The sequence below is a fragment of the Macaca fascicularis genome, chromosome 5 (assembly GCF_037993035.2).
Source record: "Macaca fascicularis isolate 582-1 chromosome 5, T2T-MFA8v1.1".
NCBI classification, from domain to species: domain Eukaryota; kingdom Metazoa; phylum Chordata; class Mammalia; order Primates; family Cercopithecidae; genus Macaca; species Macaca fascicularis.
Genome location: NC_088379.1, coordinates 100,931,026 through 100,951,859, shown reverse-complemented (window position 1 = coordinate 100,951,859; position 20,834 = coordinate 100,931,026). Strand labels below are relative to the sequence as shown.

Sequence of the window (20,834 nt, the reverse complement as noted above, 5' to 3'; positions counted from 1 at the left end):
ACTCCAGCCATATGTGCATTAGGTGGCATCCCAAGCCCAATAACACTGTGACTCTTGCAGACTCATAGAGGTATCACCTTTGTGGTCTTAGATAAGATCTGGAAGAATTCTCTGAATTACTAGGCAGAGAATTTTGGTCTCTTCCCTTACTTTCTCCCAAACAAGCAGAGTCTCTTTCTCAGTCTACTGAGCTTTCTAGAGCTTGAAGAGGAGTGACATAAGCATCCCTGTCTCTACCCATCACTGGGACTATGCTGGGTCAGACCTGAATCCAGCACATACTGGGTCTCACCCAAGGCCCATGGTAGCCACTGCCTGGCTATCATCTATGTTCTCTCAAGGCCCTAGGACTCTAGCAGCAAAACCAGCCAGGCCTTGCTTCTTCCCTCCAGAGAAGCAAGTTGCCTCCAGCCCTGTGCGCGTCCAGAGATAACATCTAGGAGCCAAGGCCTGGAGTCAGAAACCTTAACAATTTACCTGGAACTTTATTCTGCTGTGGCTAAACTGGCATCCATGCCACAAGACAAAGTTTCTCCCACTCTTCCATCTCCTTTCCACCATTAGAGGAGTCTTTTTCCACGGCCACTGCCACCCCAGGCAACAGCAAGTACTGCTTGACTACCACCAATGTTCACTTAAGGCCCAAGGGCTCTTTAGTCAGCTTGTGGTGACTCTTCCTTCAGGGCAGTGGGCCCCCGTTTGGCCCAGGGAAGGTTCAGAAATGCCATCCAAGAGCCAAGGCCTGGAATTGGGAACCTCAAGGGATTCATGTGGTTCTCTGTCCCACTGTGGCTGAGTTGGTACTTAACATGCAAGACAAACTCCCTTTTATTCTTCCTTCCCTTTTTCTCAAGCAGAAGGAGTCTCATCCCAGCCCACTCTCACTACAGCTGGGAATGTGCTCAATCTGAAGCCATCTGAAGCCAGCACAACTCTGAGTCTCACTCCAGAACCACAGCATGTACTACCTGGGTATTGCTGCTGATTATTCAGAGCCTAAGGTCTCTTTAGTCAGCAGGTGATTAATTCTGCCAGGACTTGGTCCTTCCCTAGTAGTTTTGCTTCTGGTCCAAAGTGGCTCTAGAAATGTCACCTGGCAGCTATGGCCTAGAATATGGGCCTCAGGACTGCCCGGTACCCTATCGTACTGTGCATGAGCTGGTAGCTAAGGGACAAAAGAAAGTCCTCTTTACTCTTCCCTCTCCTCAAACAGAGGGAAGGAATGTCTCCTATAAGCTGTCAGCTGTGCTGCCCATGGTTAGGGAAGAGGTGGCACAAGCACTCCCTTAGCCACCGTGGCTGGTATCTCACTAGGTAGCATGTTCCCCAAGTCCACTGATTCCGACCCTGGCATAGAACCATTATTTGCCCAAGAACTGCAGTCTTTGTGGCCTGGACTGCCTTTCAAGTTTATTTAGGACCCTAGAGGCTTTAGCCCATGGTGACAAGGCTTAATAGAACTCAGGTTCTGACTGTAAGGATGAGTGAGTGCCCTCTGGCTAGGGCAGTATAAATGCTCCCTCTTTGGGCCCCAGCTGAATTCTGCCCCATTTTGCTTTCTGCTGTGACTGGGTGGCACTCTGTTCCAATGCAAAGTTGCACAACCACTGCCCTCTTCCTCCCCCAAGGACACAGATTCTCTCTGCACACCTCACAGTTACTGCTAGGAGTTGGGAGAGTGGTGACATTAACAATTCAAGACCGTCTTTCCTACATTCTTCAGTGCATTTTTCAGTGATAGGAAGTTAAAACCAGGTACTGTGATCACTCACCTGAGTTTTGGTTCTTATGAAGGTGCTTTATGGTGTATGTAGTCAATTTGATGTTCCTGCAGGGAAGACAATCAATGAAGGCTTCCTTTGGCTATCTTGTTCTGCTTCCTCCCCTCCCCTCCCTCTCCCCTCCCCCCTCCCCTCCCCTCCCCTCCCCTCGTCTCTTCTTTCTTCCTTTCTTTCTTTCTTTCTTTCTTTCTTTCTTTCTTTCTTTCTTTCTTTCTTTCTTTCTTTCTTTCTTTCTTTCTTTCCTTTCTTTCTTTCCTTCCTTCTTTCTTTCTCTTTCTCTCTTTCTTACAAAAAGTGGTATAATTCTATACAAACTGGCCAAAAACTTGTTTTATTTGCTTGCCCTTCTAGGCCAACACATACAAATCCGCTTTCTTATTTTTATTGGCCAGGCAGCATACTTTTGCTTGGATGTTTCAGAAATTATTTAACCATTCCTCAGTTGGCGGTCAGTTGTTCTCAGTTTTATTCAAATGAGTAATTCCAGCTGCCTTTTTTTGTAATATATCAGATATTCTTTAGACAAATAATGCTGCAGTGAACATATTTGTACATATGTATTTACATTTTCATGTCATTCTGTCTGTAATATGGATTCCAACAAGTGGGATAGCTTATTTGGAGATATGCAGAGACTTAATTTTTACTTATATTGTCAAGTTATGTCTTCTGTGATACCCATTTACACTCCAGCCAGTATATGCAATTGTACATTTTTTCACCTCCTCATCAATCATTCAGTATTTTTTAGCTAATCTGGTAAGCAAAAATTTTATTTTGCAAAAAACATTATATTACATTTATTAAATTATTTGAAAAAGAGGTAAAGTTGTTTTTGTGAAAATGTTTTCTAAGAGCACACCGTAGACTACATGGCAGAGGTAGAGATGATAGGCAGGAAAGCACTTAGGAGGAGAGATTAATGAATAAAAGTCAGAGATCATGAAGGCTTAAGCAGGCAGAAAAAGGTGCCTCTTTTTCAGGGTTAAGTGGCTATCAACTAGCACATTAGCTGTATATTGTTATGACTAATGTATGGGCATGATTTGGCAAGTATTTCTTTAAAAACAAAAGAAAGTTTGTTTTGAAGTTAGAAATCATTCAGTACTTCCAAGTTATGTAATACATTTAAGGCATTATGTATTCAACAACTTGAATTTAAATGATGAATCCATTAATATATTGCTTGAAATATAGACCATAGTCTTTGCCTTCCTGAGGATATTTTAATCAAAATATTAAAAATAAGCTGGAGTCTCATTCAAATAGTTAATTCCAGCTGCCTTTTGTTGTAATATATCATGAATTATCTCTCTGATGGATGGGTAGCCAAATGCAGATAAAATTAGCTTTGCAGTCATTCATTTTAAATTGCTCTCGAATCACTTGGAAGTAAATTCCATTTCAGAAGAATACACTTTAAGTCTCAGACAAAGAGATAATGGTCCCATATTTTATGATATAAGCAATAATAGTTTAAGTCTTATGATTCAGAAATATAGAAACTTATGTATTAAGTTGATGAAAATTAAGGTTTGATATATAGCAATAAAACCAGCAACCTAAAGCTCCCCAGATTGATGTTCATAGCATAATATTTTCCGGTGAAGAATTAGGTGGAATGGAAGTCTATAAAAATAATATATGGCGAAAAGCTTTCTCTTCTTGGATGTAAATGAAAAAGCAAAAGCCTATGTGAGATAACAGAAAAAAGGAAATACTGAGATTTATTGATATCAAGATAAAAATGGTACTACTGTTGGAATGTCAGTATTGAGTAATAGTAGAAAGTGGAAAATTAAGTCAAATATCGGAGGAGGGTAAAAGGAATAATAACATTATATCTAAATCAAAAAAGCATTAAATTAATACTGAGTTCAATGTACAGAACAAAAGCAACTCTGGAAATTTACCTTGTTAATTTGAATGAACTACAAGTACAAAACTTGTTTCACAACTTAATTTATCAAGTCATTTTGCCCAGATAGCATGATGCAGTCAATGCCAGCAGCCGAGGTGTGCATTTATAGAAAATGTAATAATTTGGGATACCTGTGGCATGTTGCCAGAAATAAGTTCACAGTCTGAAGTTACTGTTCACAGACTGAATTCCTATTATCACCCTAATATCACTCCTTCAGATATTTATATTAAGAAATAAAGTGGTAAGAGGATGTACTCACTGATGTCCTTGAAGAAAAAAAAGTCAATTTTTTTTATAGCTTCAAGTTTTGCAGCATGACCTTAATAGTATCATAAAGCTGGTTTTTTAAATTATTTTGTTATGTGGGGTTTTTTTTCTAGTATGGTAATATGAATTGCATGAAAGGTACTGATCTCAGTAAACAGTCTACCACCTCAGGGTGGAATCACAAACTTTCTTATCTCCATGGGTTCAGCAGTCCTTTAATGCCCTGAAAAAGTAAAAATTTTAGCATGGCAGGATTTTACTTACTTTGGATCAGAGGCCCTTTGATGGGCACTAGGGATCATCCAAAGGAAGGCCACGAACACATAAAGTCACACACCTTCCCTTGCACACCATTGCAAATACACTTGCTTAGAGAATTGATACGAGCCTGAGATTCTCAGTCTGAACAATTATGTTTTCCTTTAGAAAATATCTAATTACCACAAGAAGCTGGGAAAAACAAAGTTCCAAAATGAATATCCAATAATAAAGATGCAATTTCATTTTTCAGACTTTCCATGAAGTGACATGCTCATTTAACTGACATTTGTAGACAGGGCTGGCTGTCACACAGGACCAGTGTTTGGTTTAATGTTCTGCTGTCACCATCTCAGAAATCTTAATAAACTTTTAACCAGGGATCCTGAATTTTCATTCTGCATTGGGCCACACAAATTTTGTAGCCAGTCCTGTTTGTAGATATTTCTATTGTTAAAACATCTTATAATTGTAAATGAATCTGAGGCACTATAAACTCTAAAATCCTCTGTGAATCTCTTAGAAATGACCAAAGTTGCCCTTAGTATAATATTCATGCATTTGTAAGATTTTTATTGACCCCATATAATGTGCTAGACTTATGGAAAATGAAAATGAAAACAATATAGCCCCTGCTTTCAAAGAGTTTCATTTCTAGTGTTAAGCATTTGTTATATATTTCTAGTTTTTTGAAAATTGGTAATAGTCTTATAAAACAAATTACAAAACTGAAAAGTAGATTCCTCCCCTTGTATGACTGGCAAATGCATTGCACAGAGGAGCTAAATATTCATGTAGGATAAATGGTATTTGTAGCTGAGCACTTTTTATCTTTAAATACGTGTAGCTATAGCCATGCTGGATGTTTAAATAAGTTTTCATCTATATTTTAGTTGAAGAGAATTGGCTTGCTTGTTTGATTTTCAAAACTTTCTCTAGAAAAGAAAAAAGTTAGGATACAGTTTCATAAAAAGATGATTTCTAAAATAACACTGTATCTGAGAATTAATGCTGAAACTTAACAGTTTTGTATGGAGCAAGAATCAGAAAGTGTTCTTTTAGTATGTTTAACTTGATGGTGGGACCAACTTCCATGGTTGAGTAAGATACCCAGGTCATATATTGTATGTGGAGAAGGTGAGGGTTTCACAACAGTGGTGAGCCTACTGATAATCAGCTTATTTGCATTTTATCATATCTGTCCCACTGTACGTATCTACTAACCCAAGATCTTGAATTTTCTATATTAATATCATTCTCAACAACTGAATTGAGTAATAGAAGTGATATGTCATATTGCCTGTAACAGGAATTCATCCAGGGCATAGGCTTGAATTTGCTTTGTGAATATTATAGGAAATCTTAATAAACTAATATGCTGGGGTTGGCCAAGGCATCTCTCTAGATCAACTTTTAAGAGATTGGTTCTGCCGAAACTATAATGATATGTAAAAGAAAAACTGGATTTATTAAATTAAAACATTTCTAATGATAGAAATTTTCCTTAATAAGTTGTATTTTCAAGTGTTAACAAATGTCTTGAAAAATCAATACTGTGTGAAACCTCAAACCAAGATATAGGTTCATTTCTCTTTACTTGTTGTGATCATGTTGTCTTAAAAGTCAAAGTTAAGGAAATACAAAGTTAGTGTGCCCATACATTGTCTAAATATATTGTTATTACTTTTTTCCCAGCGCTTAACAGAGCTGCTTTTGACTTTAAAATGTGTGAGTTTTTTGCTTCCATTTGTCTTTTCAGTAGTTTACAATAAAATAATCAGAAGAAAGAGATATACGCTTTGGCAAGGCAGAGTAATCAGTTTTTAGTGCCTGTAAAGTTTTCTCTAGCGTGTGAACATATAAATAGTTTTGCTATATTACTTAATAAGATAAGGCTGTATGCAATCATCTATATCTTGCAATCATTCCTTTTCAGTTTTATCTTCTGAAATAATGGCTGAAAGATTTATTATACTTTGTGTGCTTAAATAAATATAGTTATTAAATACATTCACATGTTTTTGTGTGTACAAACATAGTTAAAAAATAAAATCTAGTTGACCACCTTCATGAATAGTAATAATTAAAAACAATAGCTAACTTCTATAGAATTTGAGTCATGTTTTTTGGAGCTTTTTTGATTATCAGCACTGTCCATCATCACATATAACAGTAAGTGCTTTAGAAAAAAAATTGGATAAGACCTTCAAGACATCAGTTTCATGCTGATGGATTTGTCAATAGTTCAGTTCCTCATCCCTTTTCCTTTCTGAGCTATGTTTATTTAAGCAGTCTTGAATGTTCTTGCATATTGACTAAAGGAGCTGCAATTGATGGAAACAAGGTTATTCTTTTTTTTTTTTTTTTTTTTTTTTTTTTTTTTTTTTGTTTTTAATTTTTTTTTTTTTTTTTAATTTATTTATTATTATTATACTTTAAGTTATAGGGTACATGTGCATAACGTGCAGGTTTGTTACATATGTATACTTGTGCCTTGTTGCTGTGCTGCACCCATCAACTCGTCATTTACATCAGGTATAACTCCCAATGCAATCCCTCCCCCCTCCCCCCTCCCCCTTCCCCCCTCCCCCCTCCCCATGATAGGCCCCGGTGTGTGATGTTCCCCTTCCTGAGTCAGAGTGATCTCATTGTTCAGTTCCCACCTATGAGTGAGAACATGCGGTGTTTGGTTTTCTGTTCTTGTGATAGTTTGCTAAGAATGATGGTTTCCAGCTGCATCCATGTCCCTACAAAGGACACAAACTCATCCTTTTTTATGGCTGCATAGTATTCCATGGTGTATATGTGCCACATTTTCTTAATCCAATCTGTCACTGATGGACATTTGGGTTGATTCCAAGTCTTTGCGATTGTGAATAGTGCCGCAATAAACATACGTGTGCATGTGTCTTTATAGCAGCATAATTTATAATCCTTTGGGTATATACCCAGTAATGGGATGGCTGGGTCATATGGTACATCTAGTTCTAGATCCTTGAGGAATTGCCATACTGTTTTCCATAATGGTTGAACTAGTTTACAATCCCACCAACAGTGTAAAAGTGTTCCTATTTCTCCACATCCTCTCCAGCACCTGTTGTGGAAACAAGGTTATTCTTTAGCAAGCTGACAATTTTTGTCCTTGATGTTCAACAATGGAAAAACTAGACGTGATGCCCTGCCAAAAGAAAGCAAATTAAGGAGGTAAAGTGAGAAAAAATATCTAGGTATAGGAAACAACATTTACATTTCAGTGTCATAAATTTACTACTGTGGGCAGCTTTGAATGCTAGTTTTGTCCAGTGATGCAAGTGAAGTCAATTTTTACTGCAAAATAGATTAGCAGAGACCGGACATCATTACTATTTGACAGCTATCTTATGACTTGAGTGAAAAAAGTTCCAAGCCAGTTTTCTTAGTGGACAGATAGATGTCCACTATACCAATGGCTATCTTCCAACACAGGGCAACAACTGAAGAAGAAATAAAATGACTTTCAAGACAACATGTGAGCAACCAGCCTTTAAGTATCAATACCATACTCTATATTTACTACTGAATAAAAAGTACATTTAAAGAACTTGTAAAAATTTTTAATTTTGACATCAGAGTTTTCACATGACGTGTTTGTAACCAATTTGGGGAATTAGTAATAGCTTTGTTCTCCTCTATCCCAGTTGGAAGATTATTATTAGGCTGAACTTATTTATGATGTATTGAAAAGACTGTTTTTACCTTGACTTTTGTACAACACAAGAATAGGTTTTATTATACAAAGCACTTTTATTATTACTTTTTTATTTTGAATCATGCAGAATCCAGGTTCAAAATGTATCTCAAAGTGTGCAAATTATCTAAAGTGGTTTTTAAATTTTGGGTTGAATGAATATTTCACACAATGACATCTTTTGAAAATAACAACAGATTTGAGTTTGAATGTAAAGATCTTTAATTAAAGTTTCTAATATTTCTGCTCATCTCCTTGCAAAGGATGTAAGCTTTATCTATAAGCTTTATGCTTTTCAAAGAAATGTTTCTAATGAAGTTGCTCTTGCTTTTGTCTGCTCTCAAGGGTGACACTCTATAATAGGAAATGTAGTGATACATTGGGAAGATCATGGTTTTGAATTGAGATACACATGAATTCCAGTTTCAGCTCTGCTATTTACTACCTATGTGCTCAGGGCAACTTATTTATCCTCCCTGATGTTGAGTTTTGCTGTGTATAGAAATGGGAATAATAATCTATATCCTTAGTTAAACGACCAGTCAATAGATCTAACATACTGCCTAACACACAGGAGGCATTCAAATCCCTTAATTACTGCATTTATAAGTCATTATTTTTACACAACTAGCAAATAAAAGGCAAGTTGTTACAATGTGTTAACCATTTTCCACTTTCTTCTCGTTTCTCAGACGACGACTTTTTTCATGAACTCCCAGAAACTTTTCCTTCTGATCCACCTGAGCCTCTGCCACATTTCCTTATTGAGCCTGAAGAAGCTTATATTGTGAAGAATAAGCCTGTGAACCTGTACTGTAAAGCCAGCCCTGCCACCCAGATCTATTTCAAGTGTAATAGTGAATGGGTTCATCAGAAGGACCACATAGTAGATGAAAGAGTAGATGAAACTTCCGGTGAGTTTTCCATTGCATTTGCATTGCAGTTCAAGATTCAGTTACTCACTACTCTAGCCTGGGGCCATACTATAATTTCAATTAGTAGAATGGAAAATGGAGTTATTCTTTGAAAAAAAGTTTTGAATTGGTTGGTTAAGATTTGGTGATCTTGTTTCATGTGTTGAAAAGTAAAATGGCGTGAATAAATCTTGACTTGACTCCCGTTGGACTACATGAGATTAAAACATGGTTCATACTTAAGAAGATAAATAATGCAAATGAATAGACTGACAATGTTAAATGCCCTAGCAAATAATATTCTTGAATTGCACTTGCGTGGTAGTCAGATCTAAATAGCCTGAGATCTGGGAAGCATTTTTAACTAGGATAAATTGAACGTGTTTACATTACTGTCTAATGTTAATCCATGTGCGTAGTTTGCCCTTACATTTGTTAAGGATTTGTAAATGTCATAGATTCAAAGTATCTTATACTCATAATTTACATCCAAAAGTGAATCCTAACTTCCTAACTCTTATCTAAAATTAAATTAAGGGTGATTCAGAACAGTGATAGTGTAGGATCCATGAACAGAAGAAATGGTAATTGTAGCCCTTTCTCAGAGGGTCTTGATCTGATTATCTTTGCCGCGGCATGGTTAAAACTCCTGACTTTGTTGCTCTGTAAATACCATCCTTAAAGATAAAATACTAAAGGCAAAGAAAGGATGAAGTAGATTCTAATAACCTGTGGGATTTCAATTAGATATAAAGGAAACTTTCTTGATAGCAATTTTCTGCTACACAATGGATAAGTTAGGGTGGTTGTGGAATCTCCTGGAGTTCTTTTAAATTGGAAACATATATATCTTTCCATGGTAGTATAAGTGTTTTTGCTCTCCAACAGAGAGAATAACTCTTTGAACTTTCAGATATCTTCCAGACTTATGATTTTGTAATGTTGACATATATTTAAGTATTAATACTTTATTGTTCAACGTTTTCAAGCCAAAGAATATCAAGCATGACAAAAATTGAAGCATTTAAATATCTTTGTTATCCTTCATAGATGTCTTTCTATACCAAAATGGATACACATGTTCAAAATCCAAATTGTAAATAATTCATATTTGTGCCCAAGTGTTGGATTAACCAGAGACAAGTAGAGACCAGCACTTGAGGGCTCTACTTTCTACTTTCAAGGTCTGCAACAAAGTAAATAGCATATTGAGGTGACAGAACATAAAGAAACAGAACTGACTATGAGAGGACTGAGAAGAGGCAACTTTTTAAAAAGCATTTGGGGCATATTCTTTATAACATAAATGGTCTTTGGAAAATCAGGTGGCAACTCTACATAATTGCTTGTCAATTTGTGAATCAATATGCTCACTGAATGCAAGCTGATGACTGCAGATACAACTGGGTATCCAATTGTAGGGTAGCTTACTTCAGGGAATTGTCCCACCTCTTGGTCTAATTACTCAGAAAATAACTCCACCAGATGTCTTCAAAATCTCAAGTGGATTGAGTTGTATTTGTTTCAGCTCACGTATTTGTACAGATTTCAAACAAATAAGCTTTAATGATAAAAGGAAAGAGAAAGAAATCACAAAAGCTCAAATATGTCACAACATATTCAGGCTTATCTTTACTAAAATAATGAAATGCCTATATAGGAAGATTATATAGAAACAAAACTATTCTAATATTGAATGCTTCTAACAATTTCATGCTATGTTGGTAACACACCCACACACACTTATACACATATATTGAGAGAGATTTCCTTTCTGTGAAACCCTTATTTTTAATAATTCTACACAAAATTCGTTAATATTATATACATCAATGATTAAGACTACCTTTTAAATTAACTATAAACTAAAATAGTTTGCATGTTTTCATTTAAATTCAGGAGAGACAGATGAGAACTAAGGGATGATTTAGGAAATTCAATACTTTCTCAGTTCTCCTGAGATTCAGGAATGGAGTGAAATACAATATAGCTTTATTGGGAGCTTTCATTTTCATCCAAAACTTTACAAAAAAAAAAAAAAAAGCCAGCATCCAGCCAAAAGCTAACATACTAGACTCATGTAAGTATTACCCTTAAAGTTAGGAAAAACTTGGTGGGAATGTAAATTAGTACAACCTCTATGGAAAACAGTATGGAGATTTCTCAGAGAATTAAAAATAGCACACCATTTAATCCAACAATCCCACTACTTGGTACCTACCCAAAGGAAGAGAAATCATTACATCAAAAAGATACCTGCACTCATATATTTTTCATAGCTCTATTCACAATAGCAAAGATAGGGAATCAACCCAAGTGTCCATCAGTGGATAATCAGATAAAGAAAATGTGGTATATACAAACAATAGAATACTATTCATCCATAAAAAAGACTGAAACCATGTCTTTTGCAGCAACATGGATGGAACTGGAGGCCATTATGTTAAGTGAAGTAACTCAGACCCAGAAATATATTAATAAATGCCACATATTCTCACTTGTGAGAGCTAAATAATCTGTACACATGGATGTTGAGTGTGGAATGATAGACAATGGAGACTCAGAAGGGTGCAGATGGGTGAGGGGGTAAGTGATGAGAAATTACTTAATGGGTACAGTGTATGTTATTCAGGTGATGGATACCTCCAAAAGCCCTGACTTTACCACTATGTAATCTATTCATGCAACAAATTATACTTATATCCCATAACTTACTACAAATAAAAAGAATGAAGTTAGGAAAAAGACAAAGATGCCCACAGATACCATTATTAATTGGTATTATTCTAATCTACCAGCCAGTGCCATTAGATGACACAAGTAATGAAGAGGTACAAAAATAGTAAAGAAAGTGGAAAATCATCATTTATGACAAATTATGTGATTTTGTGCTCCTGGAAAATGTATGCATTTTAAAAGAAAAAAAATTTTTAAATCAAGAGAATAGAGAAAATAGCTGATAAAAAATTTGTATAAACAACCAACTTTCCTATGTACAGACAGCCAATTCAAATTAAAATGCAGTAAAAGATGTCATTTAGAATAGCTATGTAAAAGAAAACATGTAGGTATATACTTAACAAAAATTTTGCAGAATTTTTTAAAGGAAATTTAAAAATCCTACTTAGAGACAAAAAGATATCATGACTTACATTAAGGAAACACACATTACTCTTGAATGGAAAGGTCAAATATGTTTAAATGTCTAATACTTATAAATGAATCTGTAATGTCACCGTCATTTTATTAAAAATACTTTGGGAAAATAGCTGAGAGAATTCTTAAATAGTAGAGTAATGAGAAAGACCTAACTCATTATAAATATAATGCTAAAGAAGTTAAAAGAGTTTGATCTTAGCAGAGGATAAAACATACAGATTAATGGATTAAAATAGAGATCAAGAAACAAACACCTAAGGCATTTGTACCTATTACATTACCTAGAATGTAATAAAGATCAGTTTTTTAACCAGTGAGGAAAATAGTTTATTCCGTAAATTATTTCATAAAACAAGATAGGAAGTTCAAATTGAAAAATAATAAAGAAAACCTGAAACTATCTCATTCTTTAGAACAAAATAAATGCTAGATGTTGGGGCTTAAAATCATCATCATCATTGCCACCATCACCATCATCATTAGGAGAAAATTTGGCAATTGGTTGGTTGGTTTCAGTGGTGAGCATAGTCTTTTAAATCGGGACACACAATCTATAAGTCTTACAGGAAGGCATCATTAAACATGAATATCCAAAGTAAGAAAACCACAAACAAAACCAAGAGACAGAATTAAAAACTAGTTATAGTATCTGTGGCTATCTATTAGCCAACAGGCTAATTTTATAAATATATAAATAGCTCAAAACTCTATTTAAAGAAAAGATCAGCAACCCAATAGAAAATTGAGCAGAGTTGTTGACACAACAAGATACAGGAACAGCAGTGTAAATGGTAATTAAGTATCTAAGGAGATGTCATCAGGATCAAAACGTTTGTTAAAACATATGGTGTTGATTAAAGGCATAATTTGTTGATGGGTGTTTAAATTGATACAATCTTTTTGAAGGCCAATTTGAAAATACCTTCAATATTGAAAGGTATATAGCTTCTACTGAGTAGTTACAAACCTAGAAACTATCTGAAATATAATTCCAAATGTGCACAAAGGTTGGCCATTGAACCTTTGTTGCAGTTGCATATCAGGGACTGTTTATCCCTACTGTGATACTTTTAAATTTATTTTTTATTTTTTTGGAAACAGGGTCTTCCTCTGTCTCCCAGACTGGAATGCAGTGACATGATCATAGCTCACTGCAAGCTTTACACTCCTGGGCTCAAATGATCCTCCCACCTCAGCCTCCCAAATAGCTACAACTACAGGCACACTACCATGCCTGGCTAATTTTTCATTTTTTGTAGAGATGGGGTCTTGCTATATTGCCCAGGCTGGTCTCCAAACTCCTGTGCTCAAGTGATCCTGCTGCCTTAGCCTCCCAATGCACTGGTGAAACAGGAGAGTTCCCTCGACCACTTCTGGGGCTTGCAACAGGGGTATGGCTCATTTTCTCTTTAAGCTACACTCAAACACCTTTTGAGAGGAGGAGCGTGCAGGTGAGGGGGTGCAGGAGCTGGGGCGAGTGCCTTTGGGCTCCAGCAGGAAGGAACCCTTTACCAGCCTGCAGCAGTGACTGGAAGTTGCCTGTGACAGAGCTTTGGAGCCCCAGAGGGCACGTGTTATAAACAGTGCTCTTTCAGCTTTGCCTCCACAGATGCCTTAAACGTGAACAGCTCCGTGAAGAGTCATTGTGACAGCCTTTTTGAGTTCCTACACCCAGTGTGTCCTGAATTCTTTTTCAGCATTAAGGAAGAATCAGGTCACAGGAACAGTTTGAAAGGTGATGAATGAGTAGGATTTTATTAAGCGGTGGAAGTGGCTCTCAGCAGAAAGGGAGCTGGAAAGAGGATGATATGGGAAGAAGGTGATCTTTCCGTGAAGCCCGGCCATCTGCGGCCAGGCTCCTCCTCTCCAAAGTCATGCAGTCAGAAGTTATACTGCGTCTATCTGTAGTCTCCGATGCTCAGTTGCTTCTCTCGACATTCAGCTGCTTGTCTCTCTGCCAGCTAAGGTCTGGGGCTTATGCGAGCACAGGATAGAGGGGCAGGGCAGGCCAAAAAAGGTAACTTGGGCAGGAAAACAGGGGGCTGTAGTTTCCAGGCTTGAGGATGGGGCCTTTGCTGGGGAACTGCCCTCTTCAACTCAGTATTTCCCTTCCTCCTGTCCATATCACTGGAGCTACAGGGGAAGAGGCCCACCATACCTGGCCATCATCCATTTTAAAACAATGAGGTTGCATCAGATATATATGAAGCTATAGAAAACTCTCTGAGATAAAACTTAGAATGAAAGCCAAAGTAGAGAAGACTGTGTACTGTGTGTGATATGCTTCCATGTATAAAGAAAGAGGATGCATGTATATTTGTAGGTGCATTAGAATTTTTCTGGAGAAACATATAACAAGCAGTTGACACCTTAGAGTCTGGGGTGATAAAGGGACTTTTATTGTTTGAGGTTTGTTTTTTTTTTTTTCAATCCTGTGAATGTGTTATTTTCATAATAAATAATGAAACCTGAACAAAAGCCCGTACCACTTTATTGCCTCTCTTTGCCTGCTATCATAAATCCCCAATATGGACAAATATTGGTGGAGAAATTTGTAGGCTTTTTATGTTAAAGTTTTTTGCTTTCCTGTGAGATCAGAATATCGTGAATGCAACTGAAATAAAGGCATTTGTTTTTTTAGGGGTGGGGGTTGAGGGGTTTTTCTTGAAGCTAGATTCGCCCTGCAACTTTGGTTCTCAACTGGAGTCTGACTGTAGTATTGTTGGGGATTTATTGGTTCTTAATAGCAAGAAATTTTAGAATACATTAAGTCCTGAAATGTATTTCAAATCAGGTAAATTTTCTTAGTATTGGAAAAAATCAAATCTGGTTATCCTTTGATAAGACAGAGAAGAGACGTTGCAAACAAGTTGTTTTTATACATTCCTCTGCCTTATAATCATATTTAGAAGGATATTTAGTGACAACCAAGCTACATTACCTTGAGACTAAGAAAAGTTGACTACATTCAATAAAATATCTATCAAAGGTAACTTCGTATTTAAAAACTGCAAGACAATAAAACTAAAATAAAACAAATTTCTTCTCCAACTCATAAGATCGTCTTTTAAATTAGGAAATCATTAAATAGGAATCAAATACTTATTTATACTCACTGATTATATCTATCCATTGATCATAACAAAATGTACTGATTGAAGATCATTCATTACCATTACTCTTTGCCTTTCCATCATTGAAACCACAATTGCATTTCTTACATATAAGAAACAGAAAAGTGGAAAGCAGCTTATAATAAATCATTTAGAAATTTTCAATATTTGAAAGTTCTTGATTTGGTAATACAGTAATACATGCCTATGTTGCCTTCAAAATTCCATAGAAATCATGATCTACTCAATATTTTGTGGTTACATTTTTAAGAAAAACTCAGGCTCCGCTGTTCGCTTTCTATTTACTTGAAGTCTTTTCAACTCTTGTTTCCATGGTACCTAAGATCTACCATCTAAAAGCAAATATTTTTTCTCTGTGAAGAAGCAAAGAGGTTTAGAAAACCATGGTTATGTTGAAATTTTAATAATCCCTGAGATTTTCCTTCTTCATCTTTAATTATTCTCAAGTTAGCAGAAAATATCAATGAGGTCAACACAACAAAAAGAAAAGTTCCAGGCCTTATCCCAAACACCTTACATGTATTCTGTTTTTTAGTCATCACAAGTGTCTTATGAGATAATTTCTAAGAATCTCCTTTGGTAAATTAGGAATCGGAGGCTCAGCAGGATAAAGAAACAAACTTGCCTCAAATCACCTAATGAGGAAGTGATGCAGCCAGGATATGAACCCAGAGCTCTCTGCTTCCAAAAACTTTGCTGTTGGCCCTGTGCCTGGTGTCTCCCTAAGTTTTGCATAACTACTGAACACAGAACAGTTAGTCTAAAAAAACAGCTATGCAATACAATTATTTCTTTTCCCAGGAAAAACAGCTCCAGAGTGTCAGCTGTATGTGCATTTTTCATGTTTTTATTTGCCTTCCTTGCTTTGTGTCAGGTTTTCCACATGCAGGCCTTTGTGATTCTTTAATATAATAACATACGCTAGTGTTTAGGGTCTGGTTTTTCATTCTTGAAGGCCTTTGCCTTTTGGCCAATTAGCAAACAGTGATCCTTAATGGAAAAAAGGAAGTGATGAAGAGAAGCTATAATTGGGCATAAATTTAAGTGAATTGCTTCTAATCAAACCTCAGCTTAGGTGTACTGTGCTCACTCAAGACCCCATTTGTTGCAAGAGTGGGAACAATGAAAATCCTCCTCCTTTTGTATTCCTATTTCAGATACCTTTTCTCTCCATCTGGGTACCAAAAATTAAAATCTCAGCTTCATCCTTCACTCCAACAAGCAAAATGATCATCAAGTATTGCCAATTTATTTTCAAATCATCCTTCTGTTTTAAGTCTTGCTTCTACTCCCCTTCTACTCTTTAATATATACCTCTTTGATTATCTAAATAGCCACCTACATCTTCTTTATTTTGGCCTTTTTTCGAGCAGTTTATTCTCCAAGTAGTTATAGGCCTAAAAGACAAGTGTTCAAATGGTTTTTCCAAGTGGTTGTCATTCCCCTTCTTAAAAATATATAATGGTTCCCCTTTGTCCATGAAATAAAGCACATCCTCCTTGATCTTATCTTCAAAGTCTTCAGTAAAATTGGCTCCTAATCAAACTTTCTAGCCTTGTCCCATAGTTTCACCTTTACCACATGCCTTGTATAGTAAGCTGATAGGGTTTTTCCTCTTAAACTGTGTTCAACAAACCACCAGTGTCTTATAAGTTCTTAATAGATGTTATTTTGGAAAACAAGAAAACAAAAACTTTGCAGCCAATGTAGGAAACGCTGCAGTAATTATATTCCCTTTTTGGAGAAAGTACTAAGTCATCTTAATCCATCTGGGCTGCTGTAGCAAAATACCACAGCCTGGGTCATTTATAAAGAACAGAAATGTATGTCTCACAGATTTGGAGGCTGGGAAATCCAATATCCAGCAGATTCGTTGTGTGATGAGGGCCTGCTTCCTTCTAGATGGTGCCTTCTTGCTGTGTCCTCACATGACAGAAGGGGCAAAGGGTGCCTCCCTTGTCTCTTTTATAAAAGCAGTAACCCATTCTTCATGACACTTGCCCCCATGGCCTAGTCACCTTCCAGAGGCCCTGCCTCCTAATACCATCACCTAGGGAAGTAGCATTTCAACATATGAATTTGAGGGGATATGAGTAATGAGACCATAGCAAACGTATATTAGCACAACAGTCCCCAACCTTTTTGGCACAAGGGACCGTTTTCATGGAAAACACTTTTTCCACAAAGTGGGAGGGGGATAATTTAGGGATGATTCAAGTGCATTACATTTATTGTGCACTTTATTTCTATTATTATTATATGGTAATATATAATAAAATGAATATACAACTCACCATAAATGTAGAATCAGTGGGAGCCCTGAGCTTGTTTTTCTGCAGCAGTCTCATGTGGGGGTGATGGGAGACAGTGACAGATCATCAGGCATTAGATTCTCATAAGCTGCATACAACCTATATCCCTTGCATGTGCAGTTCACAACATGGTTTGCGCTCCTGTGAGAATCTAATGCTGCCACTGATCTGACAGGAGGCAGAGCTCAGGACGTAATGCTCTCTCACCTGTTGCACACCTCCTGCCGTGTGGCCTAGTTCCAGTACTGGTCCGTGGCCTGGGGGTTGGGGACCTCTGTATTAGCATGTGAAAGTCTAAGGAAAGGTCTCTAATGAGAAAATCTTATTTATTTATTTATTTATTTATTTATTTATTGAGATGGAGTCTCGCTCTGTCACCAGGCTAGAGTCAGTGGTGCGATCTCGGCTCACTGCAACCTCCACCTCCCAGGTTCAGGCGATTCTCCTGCCTCAGCCTCCTGAGCAGCTGGGACTACAGGCGTGTGCCACTATGCCCGGCTAACTTGGTATTTTTATTAGAGACTGGGTTTCACCATGTTGGCCAGGCTGGTCTTGAACTCCTCGTGATCCACCTGCCTCAGCTTCCCGAAGTGCTGGGATTACAGGCATGAGCCACCACGCCTGACCTGATAACCTTTTTACTATTTGTCAACTGTAATCTTTTTCACAGAATCTCTATTGAAATATCATGAGATCTTAATGTCACACCAGGAGATGATTTAGGAAATGCCACTCACAGATTTTCAAAGGGGAACTACGGGAGATCTGTATAAACTCTATCAAGTGATGCATACTCTTTTCTTTATAGTTTGGAGCATTATAATCATAGAAACATTAAGTTTTGAGAACTATGGCAGTCATTTAGTTCAGCTTAATTAATTGTTGGCATGCTCTTCATTAAATTGAGTGAAACTAATTTTTTATTATCTTGACTTTGTGAACCTGCTTACATCACATGGAACTTCAGAAAATAAGTTTGTTCACATCTTGTCCTCTTATTATTAGTCTTAGATAACTTGAAAAAGATAATTATCACATCTCTTTCCCCAAATCTCTCCCCTCTTTAGTCTAAACATTATAGGTCAAGAGAAGGCTTCATGAAATTCAGGGCCGTGTCTGTCTTTTTTTACTGTTCCTGCTCCTGCTTAACATGATGTTGGGTACTTAGTAGGGACTCAATAAATACATTTTGAATGAGTTAATTATCCTTTATACCATACTTTTCTTCGCTCCACCTCTGTCAACACCTTATTCATTCTTAAAGAAGTATCTCAAATGCAATACTGTGAATGAATCTTTCTATAAAAACCCAAGTCATAGGTAAATATGTCCTCATTTCTGTTATTTGTACTTCCGTTTTCTTTATACTCATGGTAATTGTGGAAATACTATGATAATCCCTATGAAATCATCAATATTCAGCATTCAACCTTTTTTTTTGAGATGGAGTCTCGCTCTGTCACCCAGGCTGAAGTGCAGTGGCATGATCTCGGCTCACTACAACCTCCACCTTCTGGGTTCAAGAGATTCTCCTGCCCAGGCCTCCCAAGTAGCTGGTATTACAGATGCCTGCCACCATGCCTAGCTAATTTTTGTATTTTTGGTAGAGACGGTGTTTCACTGTGTTGGCCAGGCTGGTCTCGAACTCCTGACCTCAGGTGATCCACCTGCCTCAGCCTCCCAAAATGCTGGGATTATAGGCATGAGCCACTGTGCCTGGCCAATATTCAACCATTTCTGAAGTGCAGAAGTCACAGTCTTATATTCAATATCATGTGTTATTTATTAAAGTTATATTTATGTATACATTTATTAATAGAGGTGCATGTATATATAATATATATAATCTCTGTTTCTCCAACTAGATTGGAATGCTATGGTATGGTTTATCTTTTGTAAAGCTTTTTCTTTTCTGTAGTTTATAACAAGGTGCTAAGCACAGGCAATGATCAATGACAGTTTATTTTCTGAGATTATAGCTAGTCATCCTACTAAATTTGTGTAACTGAAATTTAGTGAGACAAACCAACAGTGTGTATTTGGAATATTTCATGAATAGGTAATTTGAGGAATACATAAAGATAGCTTAATCTTCTGTAAGAAGAGTTACTTTATACAATAAATATACCTATCACACCAATTGTTATTATCCATGTAATCATTTTAAACTCAGTTCTCATTAACAGAGTGAACAATTTCAAAAGGAAGTTATGTGGGTTTTGCTTACATTTTAGTAAATGATGCATAAAATTTGAAAACTCTACTTGAACCTCATTCCATAATTTGTTATTTAAGTCAGTAGGAATATTGCCTTTGCAAGAATGGAGCTTTATATCTGTAATACAGTTGTCTGCCAATGAAGATAAATGATTCTGGAATTTAAATCAATTATTTATTTGATTTCTTTCTCAGAGGTACTTATTTCAATACCAGAGACTAACAATTTTTTCTTTTCAGTATGAGGCTGGCCCCAGGGCTGAGTAAATAAAAATAGAAAATTGATAAGGACCCATGTAGTACATGAGGCTATTTCACTGAGTTAATCTGATAACTTCACAAGATAGTAGTTGCTGGTTAGTCATAACAGAATATCAATTGTCCTGGATTGAAAGGTGTAATGTTTTCTCACCTTTACTTTGCAATCATGTTCTAGGCCATATCTGTGCAATAAGTATATGTTATTAAAATTTTCTATGCAGTATTTGAAGATTCAGTATCCCATGGGGAAGATTTTTTAATGTTTAAATCTTATTTTTCATTTATTAGTGTTCACAATTGATTCATCCTTATTTCACGTTGACTTTGTCTTTAAACACCTGGGCTAACATGGCCAACATAAACTCAGCTGCAATTACAAAAACATGGTTAGATCAGAGTTCTAGAACCTGAGTGTTTGTTGCAGTTGCTTCCATTATATGACGCAGATGAATCTCTGCTAGCTGACTTATTTGAGCTCACCTTCCGCATATAAATGTTTTTCTTTTCATTCTTTTTCTAGCTTACAAAAAGAAGAGAGTACTTGAAAATTTTTAGGCTACACATTTAGATTCTTTTTGTTTCTAATCTATTGTTGTCATGAAGTTTTTATTGTTATTGTTATTTGTTCATTTTTGGTAATTCCAATATTTGCAAATATCAGTATTATAGACCCCGTGTATACTCCGGAACACCCTGACTATATCCTATTTGCAGAACTATGTAATTTTAATTTAATTATATCCCATGGGGAAGATTTTTAATGTTTGAATTTCTACTGTACAGAAAATTTTAATAGCATATATTTATTGCACAGATATGGCCTAGAACATGATTGCAAAGTAAAGGTGAGAAAACATTTCACCTTTCAATGCAATTTTAG

The 20,834-nt window shown here is 36.4% G+C and overlaps 1 protein-coding gene across 3 annotated transcripts in view; it reads left to right on the top strand.

The window, feature by feature from the left end:
* UNC5C (unc-5 netrin receptor C) overlaps positions 1-20,834 on the top strand; it is a 385,297-nt gene that overhangs the window by 209,160 nt on the left and 155,303 nt on the right. For all 3 annotated transcript variants that reach the window (XM_005555481.3, XM_005555480.4, XM_074040173.1), the window contains exon 2: positions 8,650-8,871. In XM_005555481.3, coding sequence (XP_005555538.1) covers positions 8,650-8,871 — 222 coding nt within the window. The remainder of the gene's footprint in view (positions 1-8,649; positions 8,872-20,834) is intronic.